The sequence below is a fragment of the Ictalurus punctatus genome, chromosome 25 (genome assembly GCF_001660625.3).
Source record: "Ictalurus punctatus breed USDA103 chromosome 25, Coco_2.0, whole genome shotgun sequence".
NCBI classification, from domain to species: domain Eukaryota; kingdom Metazoa; phylum Chordata; class Actinopteri; order Siluriformes; family Ictaluridae; genus Ictalurus; species Ictalurus punctatus.
The window spans coordinates 18722182-18739713 of NC_030440.2; the positions used below are offsets into that span (position 1 = coordinate 18722182).

The window sequence follows — 17532 nt, forward strand, 5'->3', positions numbered from 1 at the left end:
ACAGGTTTGCTGTCACACAGAGGAATTAATTCTGAGCCATGGATCACTTCTGCAATTCCATACCTCACTTATGCGTATGCAGCTCTGCTGGAGGTTCATCCTTTCATTGTTTTTATTAGTTTCATTTGGTTCCAGCACTCAAGCAGCATGTCATTATGGAGGAAAACCTGCACACGAGGAGCTGTTCTGGTGTAAGAAGATTTTATCCACGGAGGCCGACATGAGATGTGTGTATTTTTCAATGTTCTCAGTACAAACACTCGCAGCACAAGGGTGAGCTCATTACAGTAACGTTGCTCCAGTCCTAGCAAAGTGTGGTTTTATTTATCAATAAGGCCTTCTGTCTCCTCCACTGACAATAACAGCCCTTTCCCCAACATCACCAAACCTGAAACTGGAAGTGTACTGGCCTCACTGGCTACCTCACTCAGCTATCCAGTAAGTTCACCTCCTCCACACGGTGACCCCCGGACCACGCCGTGATGCTGAGTGTTTCATTTGCATGAAAACCTTTCTAGTGTCTACATCTTAAATAATACAGATGAACTTTTACCCAAGTGTCTGACGGTACCGTAAAACCCCGTATATACGCTCACTCCAGGTTCTACCTTAGAGAAATGATTTGTGAAAGGACCATACTGAAACTGTACTGCGTCCCCCTCCCCCACAGCGGGATTGCACATTATTCCTCTTTGGGGTTGTTAGATCTGCTGACCTAAAAGCACTTCATTAAACTTCTTCAATCAGAGAGGTTCCAGCACACAGGACTGATAGAGCTCCAGTACATCATATCTGTAAAGTCATGTGACTCATCACAGCATCAGAATAGACAAGAATTCACTGTGAGCTTCACATCTCATTACAGCTAACGGACCAATCAAATCAGTCCACAGCTTCAAAGCATCCAATCAGGCGTGAGTCTGGACCTGCTTTTCTACTGAACTCACAAGTTCATTACCTCACTATCACTTTGTCTAAACAGGAACGATGATCACACTCTTTGTCGCGCTTTACTCTCTTTTTTCTCTCTGCACAGCTGGTGAGTAACATTTTGAAAACTTTCATTTAAAATAGTCAAATTTTACATTTAAATCATTTACTGACATTAAACATTAAATATTAAACACTTTTTTACAGTAAAAACTTCTGACATCAAGGAGCTTCATGTGAAAACAGTAAAGCGTGGAGAAAATGTAACTATGGAGTGTAGCATGAGCAAGGTCACAAACAAAAATAATTTAGCTTGGTACAGACAGAGTTTTGGAAAAGTGCCTCAGTATTTTGTAAGATATTACAGCTCCAATAGTGGCTACAAATTTGCAGAGGGATTTAAAGATAGCCGCTTCAGTATGACTGTAAATGACCAGAAGTTTGATCTCAACATTATCGGAACAAGAGAAGATGATGGAGGAGAATATTTCTGTGGAGAAGTGGAGGGAAATATAATAAAGTTCACATCTGGAACACGTCTGCAATTTGAAGGTAAACAGTTTTACTCTGATAACCTGCTAATTCCAGATCAACACTTTAACCAGAATTATGTGTACATATGCATTAAATGTTGAATATTTCACATTATTCATATTTAGTATCATTTCTGTTTATTTGCTGCTTTTCCAATGTATTTGTAAAGGTGAAGAGATGAAACACTGTCCTACACCTGGAACGGTTAACATCAACACAGATTCTGTTACAGGGTCCAATGAGGGTTCAAAGAGCAGTGATGGAGAAAGTAAGAGTTTTGATCAAATAAACTTCCGTTCACTTTCTATAACAGAATTTTCTGTAGTTAAAACCTTTTCCTGTTAATAAATCATCCAATATTTAAAGTTTTTTTCAGTGTTACTCCATTATATATTTCAGCTCCTGATGTTTATTATTTTTTGAACATTTTATTTTTCCATACAGGTTCCAGATGTTCTGATCAGATGCATGTGCTGGTCTGGCTCTCCATTTTTAGAGTTGGAGTTCTTGCCTTCATGCTTCTTATCTTTCCAATAATCCTGATTGTTTTCAAATTAAGATCAAATTAGAAATTCAGATCCAAATGGAAGAAATACTGATTTAAGGAGAAAACAGTGTGTTAGATTTAACTAGAGCTAATTGCTTATATTGTCCATATATTGGAATGATTTTGGTCTAACTGTAATGTGGAAGTATTTACCAGCCGTACTTACAGCTGCATTTAAGGGCTCCTGAGAGGCGCAGTACAAAACCGTTCTCCCTATTGTCTCGGGGTCTAATCCTGACCACGCCACAGACATCCGTGGCCGGAAGTCTAAGAGAGCAAAATGGCCGTGCTCTCATGGAGGGAGGGACATACTCTCTCTCCCCTGTCAATCACGGCAACACCAGCCAATCATGGGCATCTGTGAATGTGTTATGCCGCCCCCTGTTGGTCAGAAGTTCGAGAACATGCAGTTATATGACTTCCAGTGTCTCACAGGAAGCATGTGATAGCCTTCACCCTCCCTGGTTGGTAGCTGTTGTGTGACAGGGGAGACCGAACTGGAGGGCTGGAACTGCCCATGAATAAATTAGGGAGAAATTCAGGGAATTTATTATTTTTTAAAAAAGCATTGTATTAAATAAAATCTAAAGTGAATTTAAAATGCAGTAGTCCTCTTTATTTCTAAAATTTTTCTTCATAAATTCAAAGATAACTTCATGTTTTCCACATCACATCAAGCAAATGTTTGAGAGTCCAGGGAAGCGTATTAGACATATCACACACTACTAATTAACAAAATGATGTTCTTTATTAAGAACTTAATACACTTTAATTACACTTTATTAAGATTCAATATAATTTTACAACATTAAAATGTTTTGGAGTCCCAATCATCGAACCACTTCAGCAAAAGGCCGAAGCCTAAAACCGTCACACTGATGCCCCAAATATGCAGTACTTGTGCCAAGTCTTAAATAACTAACAAGAAAGAAACAACAACAAAAAACAACCTGCACACACTCACCCACCCGCACACACACATACATACACACACACACACACACACACACACACACGTGAGATCATACACACTAGAAGACTACATCTCCCGTAGAAGGTGCATTCAGGCCTACTCTAAGTGAGCCACTGCACAAAAGTGCTGCTGGTCCAAATGCACCACGCAGGCCACAATTCCAGCACAAAAGAAATACAAACAAAACATAAAAAGCAGACGATGCCCAAACAAGCAATACTTTTACAAACAGAAATGCGAATCTCACGTTTAAACAAAACATCCATGTATCAGGTAATACGGATCTCACCTGCCAAATAAACAACAAAAACAGCCACAATACCACACCACTCAAAATAATAATGACAGCAGTTAGCAACACAATGAATGCTATTCTAAAGACAGCAACTGTAAAATGCCAAAATGGTCGCGAACTGGACAGCGACAATTCCTCGCTCGTACACCTTCAAATATTACGGGAAGGGGTAACCTCCTGTCAACCTAGAAAAGAGCACACATTACTAATCCATGCAGTCTAACACACCACTACACCCATGCATAAATATGAAAGCAGGCTTACCCTTCAGTGCAAATTAGTTTGATTTCCCAACAAACATTCCTTGGAGGGTGGTCTTCATTCGCATATTCTTCCAAGACCATAGTCCATTGGCTAGCTAGGGGGATTAAACATTAGCACTCTGAGAATGCAACAACCCTTAAATTAACCTCCCTGCTAGCGAAACACAGCCCAAAACACTACAAATAAGTATAACCCACCTGAAAATGAGAGCCGTATACAAGGCGGATGAAGAGGATGCACGTTTAAACGTCCATATGGGGGTATGGATAAACATACTGTGCTGACGCTGATACTGCAGTTGCAAACCTAATATATCAAACACATTTACTTACACATGTAAATATTTAGCAAAACAGCTACCTACATGCTCCCTAGCCCCTCCCCATTTGTTGCTGCAGGAAGCTCACCCAAAAGGTCAGTCAGACATGACGAATGCAGTGCGGTACCCAATAAAACCTTAAATAGGTCATGACTACCACTGATTGGCCCGCACCCTCGTCACTCATCATGGGGAAGAAAAAAGCAACAGTTTGCCTGGTCACACCAGCATGAATTAGCATGTTGCTAGCATGAGTTTCAGCATGTTGCTACCCCCAGTGTTTTACATTGCCAACCTAACTATGGAGCACTCGGTCACAACCCCCTGGAGAAATTAATGCCAGGGCCGAAACCAGGCAAAGACAGCACTAGAGACTAGAGATTAGGTGCTGTCCCAGGCCCAGTGACTCATTCAGTTGTGGCTCAGGTGGTAGAGTGAGCTGTCCACTAATCGTGGGGTTGGCGGTTCGATTCCCGGCCCACGTGACACCATATGCCAAAGTGTTCTTGAGCAAGACACTGAACTGCAAATTGCTCCCAATGGCAAGCTAGTGCCTTGCATGGCATCTCTGCTACAATTGGTGTGTGAATGGGTGAATGAGAATCAGTGGAAAACGCTTTGTAAAATTGTTAAGGTTAAAAAAGCGCTATATAAGTATAGTACAATTTATTTCTCCCACTGGTCGGGGGAGATGTTACATATTAGCCCAGCCGTAGATCTTCCAGATCGTCGCACCATCAACACGAAGAGGAGTAGACTGTGGTGGCACTACTTCGGACTCAACCTCCGGCAGTGTTCCCCCAATGTCCACCACCTCTGGGATCACACCCCTAGAGGCGAGTTCCGGCCCTGCAGGAAACAACTGAGGCTCACCTACTGTTTATCTCAACCTGTGGTGTCTCAGGCACCAATACAAACAGGTCTCCATCCTCGACCTCCTTGTCCAGAGGTAATACTGGCTTGGGCCTGGCCGATTCAGGTGAATACCCACAGGGTCCTTACCAATATGCCATTTTAATGCTGAACGATGCACATGCCTTAATTTACTTAAATCATTCACTGGGGGGATGGAATACACAGGCCCACCAGCCTTAGCAGCTTTCATGATATGGTATATCATGAATATGTATACCATGATATGGTATATCATGGTATGTATACCACTGGGCTACAGAGGTCATGGATATTATGCCGAACTCTCACATTAAAATCCATAAGAAGGACCAACTGGCCCTCCCTTAATGGTACCTCCTGGACATGTTCATCATGTTGAGTCTTACAACATTCTGCAGCAATATTTAGCTGCTCTCTAGCTCCTTCAAAAGCTACCTGCAGCCTATTCTGTTGTTCCAGGACCCACCTATGCACACTTCCCGCTTCGGGCTGCTGAACTATTCCAAGCAGGAAGTCAACTGGGAGCTACTGCTCCTGCCTAAACATCAAGTATAGGGATTCATCCATACTTAGTTTTATACAAAAATATCACCTGTGGAAGGCAAAGAGGCCAATCTCCCTTCTGAGAAGCTCACAGTGACTGCAACAAATCATGCAGTGTCCAGTTGAAGTGGTCACATTGTCCATTCCCCTATGGCCTAGACTCCATTAGGTGTCCCATTTAACTGCAGGGATGCGGAGCGACGTCCTTGGCTGAGTAGGAAGGCGAAGCGTCGTCCTTAGCCACACCGAGAGGCTAAGTGTCGTTCTTCACCGACTCAGCTGACTGAACTCGGTTGGATGTGTCACCATGCTTGGGTGTAACACAAGCTTGGTTGGCCGTGTCGCCAACCATGAGCGTGAGCAGAACTTGGTTGTCCATGTCAGCAGATTTGGGCATGATCAGAACCTGGTTGGTCGTGAAATCTGTTTCAGGCATGAGCAGAAACTGGTTGGTCTTGACGTCAGTTTCAGGCGTGAGCAGAACCTGGTTGGTGATGATGTTGGCTTCAGGCAGGAGCAGAGCCTGGTTGGTCGTGACGTCAATTTCAGGTGTGAGCAGAACCTGGTAGGTGATGATGTCGGCTTCAGTCATGAGCAGAGCCTGGTTGTTCATGACATCAGTTTCAGGCATGAGCAGAACCTGATTGGTGATGACGACAGCTTCAGGCATGAGGAGAACTTGGTGAGCAGATTGGAGCTCGGGATATGAAGTCACCATGTTGACCTCTGGCTGGATCTCTGCAGATGAGACCACCTCATGGATCTCATGCTGGAGCTCTGGGGAGGAGGTCGCCACGGTGACCTCCGACTGGGGCTCGGCAGGTGAGACCACCTCGTCGGTCTCAGGTTGGAGCTCGGGAGATGAGGTCACCATGTTGATCTCTGGCTGGAGCTCTGTAGATGAGACCACCTCATGGAGCTCATGCTGGAGCTCTGTGGAGGGGGTCACCATTATGACCTCCGAATGGGGCTCTGATGGTAAGACCACCTCGTGGATCTCATACTGGAGCACTACAGGTGAGATCACCTTGAGAGAGGCTCCAGCATGAAACCAATGAGATTGTCTCATTCTTGATCTTCCGGAATAAAGTCAAGTTCCTGTCCGAGGTCGAAGAGACGGCCTCCCAAGCCACGTTCCTGTGTTTTTTGGTGCTTCGTGAGAAACGGCTTGGGGGTGGGGGTAGGGGGTGTTTCTGTCACATCACAGCAAAAAATTGACTCCATTTCCCACAATACACCATGAACTACAAGCATGGCCAAAGAGGAGTACACTTCCCACACATGCACACGATCACCTTCTCCGGAATTCTAATCACACACACCTGTTTGTTTTTCCTGTTTGCTGAATGCTGACCATTTGCCTGTTTTGACCACGCAATTGTTCCATGATTTGGATTTGTCTGCCTATATCTCCTATAATAAAACTCTTATCTGCATTTGCATCCGTCCTCAACCTCCTCACGTGACATAGACAGTACTGTGCAAAAGTCTTAGGTACCCTAAACAAAGTCTGTGTTAGATTTTTTTTTATTTTACGATGTCTGAGTCTTTAAAACAAAACATTTTCCAAAAAAAATTGTAATGTAACAGATAAAAGTTGGTATCCACTGAGTGATGAGTAAATGGACCATGTTTCTGGTGGTTTTCATCATTTTCATAGAATTGAGGAGCGGATGCTGGCAGGAGGCCTTGGCACATGAAGCAAAACCTAGACACTCTCTCAAATGGAGCATGTTCATCAGAATGTTCACATGCACATGTGCTTAGCATATCTGTATGATATTTTGGTCAATATATATATATATATATATATATATATATATATATATATATATATATATATATATATATATATATATAGGTTTGAGTAAAATTACTCAACGGTGAAACGACAGACTTCATACTTCATTAAATGACAGACTTCATACTTCCCACATCACATCATTCACATGTGTACTACTTTTACATTTTATTATTGAGGGAGATTCCAGGGAGGCGTGTTAGGTACAGCAATAACGGACATGTTCCTCATTTGTATTTATTCACTGCTAAACATGAAAATCTTAACTAGTCACACACAACAAATGACCAAAATGATATAATATGTTATTCATAGATTTTTTTTTATTAAAAAGTTTCCAATGTAAATTATGTAAAATAAAAACAAATGCAAATATAAATGAAACCTTGGCACTTAATCAGTCATTATTACACATTTTTAATCTGTATTAAAATTTACTATCTGGAGTTTAATTTCAGATTAAGCAGTCAAATAATCAAAACGGTAACCACACATCTTTATATTCAGCCTTCTTTCACTTAAAAGTCCTTAATATTTATAAAAACATAAATAATGCGTAAACCTGCATTGTAGTTACTGATGTACTGACTAGATATTTAGGAAATATGTTTTATCTCATTTACAGTAATTACATTATACACAGATTTATCCCCTTCAACCTCCCATGTTACAACACAGAAAATATATATAACAGAATATAATGGAATTATATAATAGGATATAATTTAAAAAGGATCTGATCAAAGTTAATGAAAGACTAATGACAGCATTACAAAGACTGTAATCGTGTAAATATATAACTTTTTGATCGCAAATAAAAAGAAGCTTCAGTCTTAATCAACTAAAGCAAACTAGTATAGTCATGATTTTAGCAGTCACCATGGAAACAGCTCGATTAACAGCAATAAATCTCACTAGTTTTAGTCTGATTAAAATATGACACTGCCGTCTCCAAAACGAGTAAATAGTTACACTTTGGTTGTGTTTCAATTCTGAAGTCACTTTATCTATTTTATTTTAACTTGTGCATAAACGTCTTCATGGCTCTTGTCTCTGGATGTTCTGGAGGATGAAGGTTTCTTAGCAAAACTCACAGCTGCATAGTTCAAGACATCTTCATCATCAGCCTGATAAAGAACAAGAGCCATTTATAAACCAGAGCGGATTAAAAGATTCACAAAGTTATTATTGACTGTATTTTGTAAGGTGATGTCAGTTATAATCCTACATGTCCTGTAGACTCGAGGACAGATCTGTATTTATTTAAAGAAAATCAATACACATGATAAATCACTGGATTACCTGATTTGTGTTATTTGGATGATCGCTGGAAGCCCCTTTATACAACAATAATAAATATCAGTAACAATTAACTGTAATAAGTGTTTTTGAGATGAAAATTCATTTTCTTAAATAATAATAATTACAGTAAACAAACCTTTTCTTTGTTTTTTAAGTAAAACTCCAACCAGAACCATGATTACAATAACAGATGTTATGTTGGAGGTTGTTAAGACATAAACAATCCAATTATTTTCTGAAAAGATAAAAAGCATCATTTGGATCAGTATCACTATAACTGTCTCTAAGTTATCAACAGGACTTTTAGGTCCTCAAATGTCTTACCTTTTATTTGAATTACTTTCACTTCAGTTCCATTCCCAAAGAGGATTTGTCCACATGCAGCCACAGCACAGTAGAACGTTCCATTATCAGAGGTTGGGAGGTTCCTCTTGGGGAGAGTGTAGACACAGCTCTGTGTAGGAGAACCAGCCTCAGAGCTCTTCTTACACTCATCACTGCCGTCTCCATGAGTGTAAATGATTCCTGGATGAGATTCTCCTGAGCCGTGTCTGAACCAGTACACACTCTGTCCTTCACAGCTTGAAGTAAACGCTTTTAATGAACACTGGAGTGTGAGCGACTCTCCGTTCTCCATCACCGTGACAGTCGGAGGATGTTGTTTCATCTCCTCAGCTTTAACATCAATTAGTAAAAATAATACTATAAATAACGAGTGGTGTGAAGTGATAGAGAATTCTAGATGAAGTGTTGATCTGGAATTAGATCGAGTTCAGGAGCAGGATATCAGAGTAAAACTGTTTACCTTCAACAACCAAAACGGTTCCAGATGAAAAGTATAGTGAAGAATTCAGCTCTTCTGCACAGAAATATGTTCCTGAATCCTCTTCTTTGATTTCTTTGATGTTGAGATGAAACAGTTTATCTACACTAGTACTGAAGCGTCCTTCATTAAATCCTGCACCGTATCTGATCGTCTTCTCCACCGGTTTCACAATCAACTGAGGTAATTTTCCAAAACTCTGTTTGAACCAAACTAATTTATTTTTGTCACCGTTAAAGTCGTCACATTTTATAGTTACATTTTCTCCACGCTTTACTATTTGAACTTGAAGATCCTCGACATCAGAAGTTTTCACTGAAACAAAATCAGTGTTTAAGGTCAATGATGTCATTAAATAAGATCAATATGCAGTGAAAGTATTTCAGATTAAAATATTCTAAATGTCACTCACCAGTTGTGGCAAGAGAAAGAGCGACAAAGAGTGTGATCATCGTTCCTGTTCAGACACTTTCTATAACAGAATTTTCTGTAGTTAAAACCTTTTCCTGTTAATAAATCATCCAATATTTATACAAGTTGTTCATTTTCATCATTTCAGGAGACAACTTTTGGATTATTGTCTTGACGACCTCCATTATAATATCTCTTATTGTAATCGTGTTTCTGCTTGGAGTTTTATATAAAAATCAGAGAAAAGGTTTGTTTACTAATTATTATTATTATTATTATTATTATTATTATTATTATTATTATTATTATTATTATTATTTATAGAGTTACTGTATAAATTTGTCACCAAAATGTGACTCCTTTCTACATTTAAACTTTACTTATGTGTATTATTGTTCAGGTGCTTCATCAAGAAACCATCAAACTCCCACCAATCAGGTAATCCAGTCTTCTATTAATTGTGATTCTATTCTGTTAAATAAATCCACATCTGACCTACAATCCACAATGCACAGAGAATTCTAATAGACAGCTATTTACACAATAACGGCTCTTGTTCTTTATCAGGCTGATGATGAAGATGTCTTGAACTATGCAGCTGTGAGTTTTGCTAAGAAACCTTCATCCTCCAGAACATCCAGAGACAAGAGCCATGAAGACGTTTATGCACAAGTTAAAATAAAATAGATAAAGACAATGACTTCAGACTTGAAACACAACCAAAATGTAAGTGTTATTGCCGTTTCCATGGTGACTCCTAACATCATTCATCTACTGATTTGCTTCACTTGATGGATGAAGCTTTAAAAAATATTTCTGATCAAAATCCTACATCCTGCTGTTTTTTTCTTTCTTGAATGAAAGTCTTATATTTGGGATTTTTTCTCAGCATTTTCTCTTGCACATGATTTCTAGAATGTAAAAGAACATTTTGTTTGATTCTGAAGGTTAAAGTATTAAAGAACGGCTCATGGTTCACATCTTGCTTTAACTTTAATTTATTTTGCTTTGAAACACATGAGTTTTATAAAGAGGATAAATCTGGTGAATACCGTAATTAATGTAGATTATCTGAACATTTAGTAGTCAGTACATCTGTAAATGTAAAACTTTTATACATTTGAACAATTTTCCAGAAATACTGAGGACCTTTAAGAGGGCTGAGTATAAAGACGAGTGTTTACTGCATTACTGATGAGATTCCACTGTTTAACCTGAAATTAATCTCCAGGCAATAAATATTCAATTTCATTAGAAATGTATATTGATGACTGATGAAGTGTCGAGGTTTTCTTTATCTTAATGTTTTTCACAATTTACATTGTGCCTCCTTAATAAATTCCACAAATGCCATATTACACTGTGTGTGTCATCATTTTGTTAAAGTCCATTATCGATGTACCTAATAGTCCTCCCTGATTATATTCAGACATTTATGTGAGTGATGTTCATGACCGGCTTAGTGGTTAGCACGTTCGCCTCACATCTCCAGGGCTGGGGGTTGGATGATTGGATGTTTTGAAGCTCTGGACTGATAATGAGATGTAAAGTCTCAGTAAAAAAGGCTGTATGTAGTCTACAAATAGTCGTGATGGGAAATGACGCAGCACTACATCAGCACTTTCAGCTGCACTGAACTTGTTAAAGTGTTTAAAGAACTGAGGAGGGAGTTTAAATCCAGATTCAGTGATGTGATGTCGTAGAAGGAGATTTTCATCTTCACTGATAAACCCTGTTATGACACTGACATCACGGGAAAGTGAAATAGTTGAACTACACGTATTTTTTAAACAGTGGAGGAAATAAGTATTGAACACGTCAACATTTCTTTCAGTAAATATATTTCCAATGATCCTATTCACGTAAATTTTTTCACCAGATGTTGGCTAATAAATCACAAAATCCACACACAAAGAAATTCAAACGTTAAATTGCATAAATAAAGTTATGTGTAATAAAGTGGAATACACTGGCCCATCTCACTAGTGGGATGAGTTCCTGAGTGCCACTAGATCCAGGACTAAGTAATATATCACAGTTGGTTGGACTATTAATAAAGGTGTTCGGGAGACCTGAATTCAACCCCGACTTAACATTTTTTGAGGAGGACCAGCCTGTCGGACAAACCTGGTCTGCCTTCAGCAGCTAATATGAAGCGGCTGACAGGTAGGCCTCCACAGCCCAGCTTCAGTGACAGGACAGCCGGCACAGCCCAGCTCCAGCCCGAGGCCGACAGGGCGGCCTACAGAGCCCAGCTCCAGCCCGAGGTCGATGTGGCTACCTTACCTCCAGACCACCAGCTGAGACCCACGAGGTGGTTTCCCCTGCAGAACATCAGACGGAGGTCACTGTGGCGACCTGATCTCCAGAGCTCCAGCTTGAGAAACAGGAGGTGGTTGTCCCTGCAGAGTTCCAGCTAGAAGTCAACTTGGCTACCTCATCTCCAGAGGTCCAGCCTGAGACCAACGAGATGGTCTCTCCAACCATGATCTTGCTAGAGGACTATGAGGTAACCTCCAACACCATGTTCGTCTGAGCTCAACAGCATGGCCTCCCAAGTTCACTTCCTGTTAGAGGTCGATGGCACAGCTACCAAGTTCTGCTCACGACAGAAGCCGATGAGACAGCCTCACATGTCTTGTACCAGTCTAAGCCTGAGGCCGATGAGGCAGTCTACCAAGCCATGTTCACGCCAGAGGCCGATGGGACACCCTTACACATCAAATTCCTGGCAGAGGCCGATGGGACAGTCTCCTAAGCTTTTCTCATGCCAGAGGCTGGTGACACAGCCTCCGAATCTGGCCTTCTACCTAAGAACCCCCAGCATTCATGTCCTACCCCAGCCATCTGACCCCAGCAAGCCTGCTGCTGATCCACCACCTGCTTTCCACCTGTATGCGCAAAGTCTGCTCCTCAGCTCCTCTGGAAAAAGACCACATTATAGACAATGCCTGCCAGGACCACCATAAGGGGGACTTTTGGAAAGGTGCTTCTCATGTCCTCATTTGTAAGTCGCTTTGGATAAAAGCATCTGCTCAATGAATAAATGGGGGATCTGGGGAGGGGGATCTGTCTGAGATTTCCTCTCACATTGGAGTAAGCAGTGCGCTCAGCAGCCAGAAGCACTACAGAAAGTATGTATTGCCTGCATATTGGGATAAACTTTATGTAGTCCACTGTTACAGAGTGTAAGGTGGGAAGGGAGAGGTGTACTTTCACAGCACTGGAGCAGTTTGGTTCAGCATCAGCCTCCATGGCTAAAAATCTTCTTACAGCAGAATGACTTCTCTTTTGCAGGTTTTCCTGCATGATGACATGCCGTGCTTCCAAAAACTGCTATTCTTCATCACCTGAGAAGAAAAGGATGAACCTAATGGCTACCATTTTACAAACCTGTGTGTACAAAAGTGACGTATGGAACTGCACAATCGATCCACGGTTCAGAAGGAATTCTTCAATGTGAAGGCAAACCTGTGATGTTCATCCCCGCCCCCAAACGAGCCCAGAATCATTTCTGGATGTGGGCTCAAGTATTTGATCCAAACGCTCTTAATGCATGTGAAGAAGTGTTATTGGCTGCAGCAGCACTCTGTCACATCACATGTTTCAGTTTAACAGAAATAGCATTGTGGTTTCAAGCCTCAGATAGATGAGTGCTTTAGCCAGCAGCTCACACGGACTTATTTTGTGTCACTTCAACGGTCCAGATGTCTTTATATTACAATCTCAGGCTAAAACACAAAAGAGATGAAACTCATTGATGATAATTTCTCTGATAAATCTGATGTACAGACTGTGCTAGAGACTGAGCTCAATTATTTTGATCTCTTAAAAGACGAAAAAGTTTTACAAACACCAAAGAAGGGGTATTAAAGAAAACTCTCACACTATATGATTATTAAATGATTAAGCTGTGAAACATGTCTAGACTTATGCACGCAAAACAAAGTGCTGCTGCAGTCTATGAGTCTGGCAGTTTCAGGACCTTTGATGTGGTAAAAACCTTAATGGCATCACGCTGGTGTTTGGTTTGAGACGTTTGTTATCTAGCTTCAGCAGAATCAATTACTATCTTCAAAAAAGGTTAAAGACCCACGTCTTCCGCAAAGACTTAACAAACCCCCAACTGTCCCCCCACTCCTCCCCAACACACACACACTTAAACAAAAAAAAAATTCTGCACTTAGACTGACTCTTAGATCTCTACTCTGTGGACTTTGCTTCTCTAGAACTCAATTAAAAATCTTGTATGGTAGAACGACTTCTACGCTTGATATACTGCTTTGTATTTCCTCTTGCTTTGGATAAAAGTGTCTGCTAATGAATAAAATGAAAAAATGTTGTTTTTTTAAAAAAAAAATGAAGTATTGCATTCAAGTCATTTCATGTTTTCAAGATCCTCTTTAGATTGCAGAAAGCAGGGTTTTGGATGTGGAAAAGGAAACCTGGGAACAACGGGCCTTCTATAGGGGATGAAATGTACTTGTGTGGGCTTGAATATAATTTGGCACTCTGACTGAGCATGATCTATGTGTGGGAAATACTGGCTTGCCTCTTGTAAGCCCTACTAGAGGTGAAGCCGTACTTAGGTCATACATCTGTAAAGGACACCCTATTGTTCAATGCACTTCGGAAAATAAGATCATCAACAAATTACCTCACCAATATTGTATTTGCTTTTTTGTAGATTAATAAAATGAAAAGTAAATTTAAAAAATCAAGAAATCATCTAATTTACAGAAGCATTTTAGATCCTCAAACATGTCGTGAAAAACAAATAATTGCTATTTATTAGTACTGTCACATTTGTATTAATTCACTCCATTCATTCACTGCAGCTCTTGTCAAATATATTAAAGGAAAAATGCTGCAGTTTATTTCACAAAACATTTTAAAAAATTAAAAAATAAATCACATACCAAGATGGAAAATGTAATAGATCTCATGAATCAAGAGGACTAACACATTTTATATTCATTACAAATTTTACTTATTTAAATGTTTTTTTTTGTGTGTTTTTTTGTTTTTTTTTTCAGTTTTGAACCAAATAAAATAAATCTAGGTAGAAAAACAAAGCAATTAGCAAAAGTTGAAACTAACATTTTTTCCCTTTATGTAACGCATTTATTAGATTTGTCTTGAAATATTAAGTTCTAAATTGATCTTAATTTTAAAACATTGTAATACATTGTAAAGATAATAAGTATGAAGGCAAGAACTCCAACTCTAAAAACGGAGAGCCAGAACAACAAATCCATCTGATCAGTATTGTCACTGGAACCTGTATAGAAAAATTAAGCTGTTTAGAAACACTTCAACAACTGAAACATTACTGAGTCTAGTGAAACAAAGTTTAAAGTAATTCTGTTAGAGAGTAGGAGTCTTGCTTACCTTTTACTTCCACTTTAATTCCATTCCCAAAGAGGATTTGTCCACACGCAGCCACAGCACAGTAGAACGTTCCATTATCAGAGGTTGGGAGGTTCCTCTTGGGGAGAGTGTAGACACAGCTCTGTGTAGGAGAACCAGCCTCAGAGCTCTTCTTACACTCATCACTGCCGTCTCCATGAGTGTAAATGATTCCTGGATGAGATTCTCCTGAGCCGTGTCTGAACCAGTACACACTCTGTCCTTCACAGCTTGAAGTAAACGCTTGTACTGAACACTGGAGTGCGAGCGACTCTCCGTTCTCCATCACCGTGACAGTCGGAGGATGTTGTTTCATCTCCTCAGCTTTAACATCAATTAGTAAAAATAATACTATAAATAACGAGTGGTGTGAAATGATAGAGAATTCTAGATAAAGTGTTGATCTGGAATTAGATCGAGTTCAGGAGCAGGATATCAGAGTAAAACTGTTTACCTTCAACAACCAAAAGGGTTCCAGGTGCAAAGCGTAGTGAAGATGCCTGCAGTTCTGCACAGAAATATGTTCCTGAATCCTCTTCTTTGATTTCTTTAATGTTGAGATTAAACGGTTTTTTATCTTCACTAATACTGAAGCGTCCATCATTAAATTGTGCACCGTATCTGTTCCTTTTATCCACCTGTTTCACCACTTCCTGAGGAAATTTTCCAAAACTCTGTTTGAACCAAATAAAATTAACTTCAGTGTATAAGTTTTCACATTTTATGGTTACATCTCCCCCACGCTTGACTTTTTGAACTTGAAGATCCTTGACATCAGAAGTTTTCACTGAAACAAAATCAGTGTTTAAGGTCAATGATGTCATTAAATAAGATCAATATGCAGTGAAAGTATTTCAGGTTAAAATATTCTAAATGTCACTCACCAGTTATGACGAGAGAAAGAGCGACAAAGAGTGTGATCATCGTTCCTGTTCAGACAAAGTGATAGTGAGCTAATGAACTTGTGAGTTCAGTAGAAAACAGGTTCAGAGTCTCCACTGATTGGATGGTTTGAATTTGTGGACTGATTTGATTGGTCCAGTATCTGTAATGAGATGTAAAGTCTCAGTAAAAAAGGCTGTATGTAGTCTACAGATAGTCGTGATGGGAAATGACGCAGCACTACATCAGCACTTTCAGCTGCACTGAACTTGTTAGTGTTTGAGGAACTGAGGAGGGAGATTAAATCCAGATTCTAGAGTGTGTGTCAGTGTTAATGGAAACAGCACTGTGGTTTAAAGTGAGAGATAAAATCTAAAGAGTTTGCTTCTCTCTTTAAGAGGGCTGTAAGAGATGTAAGATAGACTTTTATAAAACACTGACACACACTCTGGTGTGAGATGGAAACTAGATTTTAGGGTGGATAACAGGCCTCACACAGATAGAGCACAGTCTCTAGCACAGTTTGAATAAATAGTGCTCTCGACATGCTACATGATATTTTTAGAGACATTTTTATGAATGAACTCCAGCTCTTTTGTGTTTTAGCCTGAGATTCTAACATGAAGACATTTGGACTGTTGAAGTGACCCAAAAGAAGTCAGTGTGAGCTGCTGATTAAAACACTCAGTCTCAGAAACTCAGAAACCACAATGCTATTTCTGTTCAACTGAAACAACTGCATGATGTGAGAGAGCGCTGCTGCAGCCAGTATCACTTCTACAAATGTGTTAAGAGCGCTCTCACACTTGGACTGAACACTCGAGTCCACTCTCATGACTGCTTCTAGGCTTGTTTGTGGGCGGGGCTTATAATCACAGGTTTGCTGTCACACAGAGGAATTAATTCTGTGCCATGGATCACTTCTGCAATTCCATACCTCACTTATGCGTGTGCTCTGCTGGAGGTTCATCCTTTTATTGTTTTTTATTAGTTTCATATGGTACCAGCACCACAAGGGTGATCTCATTACAGTAACGTTGCTCCAGTCCTAGCAAAGTGTGGTTTTATTTATCAATAAGGCCTTCTGTCTCCTCCACTGACAATAACAACCCTTTCCCCAACATCACTAAACGAAACTGAAAGTGTACTGCCTCACTGGCTACCTCACTCAGCTATCCAGTAAATCCACCTCCTCCACACAGTGACCTCCGGACCGTGACGTTAATTATATAATTTCCTATTAATATTTAACAACAAAAATACACTCAGAATATTTATACTTGACTCGTATACATGTTTACATACATGGAACGGCTTATCAAGGGCTAAAAAGGTAGGATTGCTAATGATTGTATCTTGCACTTGACAGTTACTGCTTAATAAAAAATAAATACCTGGTGGAGCCAAAACAGGAAGTATAATGACAAATTTTAACCCAGAGATCAGATAGCTTACGCACACGATGCAGACAACCAGGTTTTGGTGGAAGGAAACCACAGACCACCATTTTCAAAAGGAACAGGGACCAGTTCTCTGAACCAATCCTGGATGCAAAAACGTCTGGGTTTCGCATGTAACCCTGTTTCCTGTGAAGGGAACGAGACA

The 17532-nt window shown here is 39.9% G+C and overlaps 2 protein-coding genes across 5 annotated transcripts; one reads left to right on the forward strand and one right to left on the reverse strand.

The window, feature by feature from the left end:
- Positions 1-892: 892 nt before the first annotated feature.
- nitr11 (novel immune-type receptor 11) lies at positions 893-10991 on the forward strand. 3 transcript variants are annotated; one of them, XM_053675533.1, is made up of 5 exons: positions 893-1039; positions 1138-1482; positions 1634-1732; positions 10037-10074; positions 10204-10991. In XM_053675533.1, the coding sequence occupies exons 1-5, from the start codon at positions 988-990 to the stop codon at positions 10321-10323; spliced, it is 654 nt and encodes a 217-aa protein (XP_053531508.1). In that variant the 5' UTR covers positions 893-987; the 3' UTR covers positions 10324-10991.
- Positions 7492-16036, reverse strand: nitr3 (novel immune-type receptor 3). 2 transcript variants are annotated; one of them, XM_047153845.2, is made up of 6 exons: positions 15930-16036; positions 9208-9540; positions 8727-9077; positions 8539-8637; positions 8403-8437; positions 7492-8227 (listed from the first exon to the last, which is right to left on the reverse strand). In XM_047153845.2, exons 1-6 carry the CDS (start codon positions 15967-15969, stop codon positions 8108-8110), a joined length of 978 nt encoding a protein of 325 aa, XP_047009801.1. In that variant the 5' UTR covers positions 15970-16036; the 3' UTR covers positions 7492-8107.
- Positions 16037-17532: the final 1496 nt, after the last annotated feature.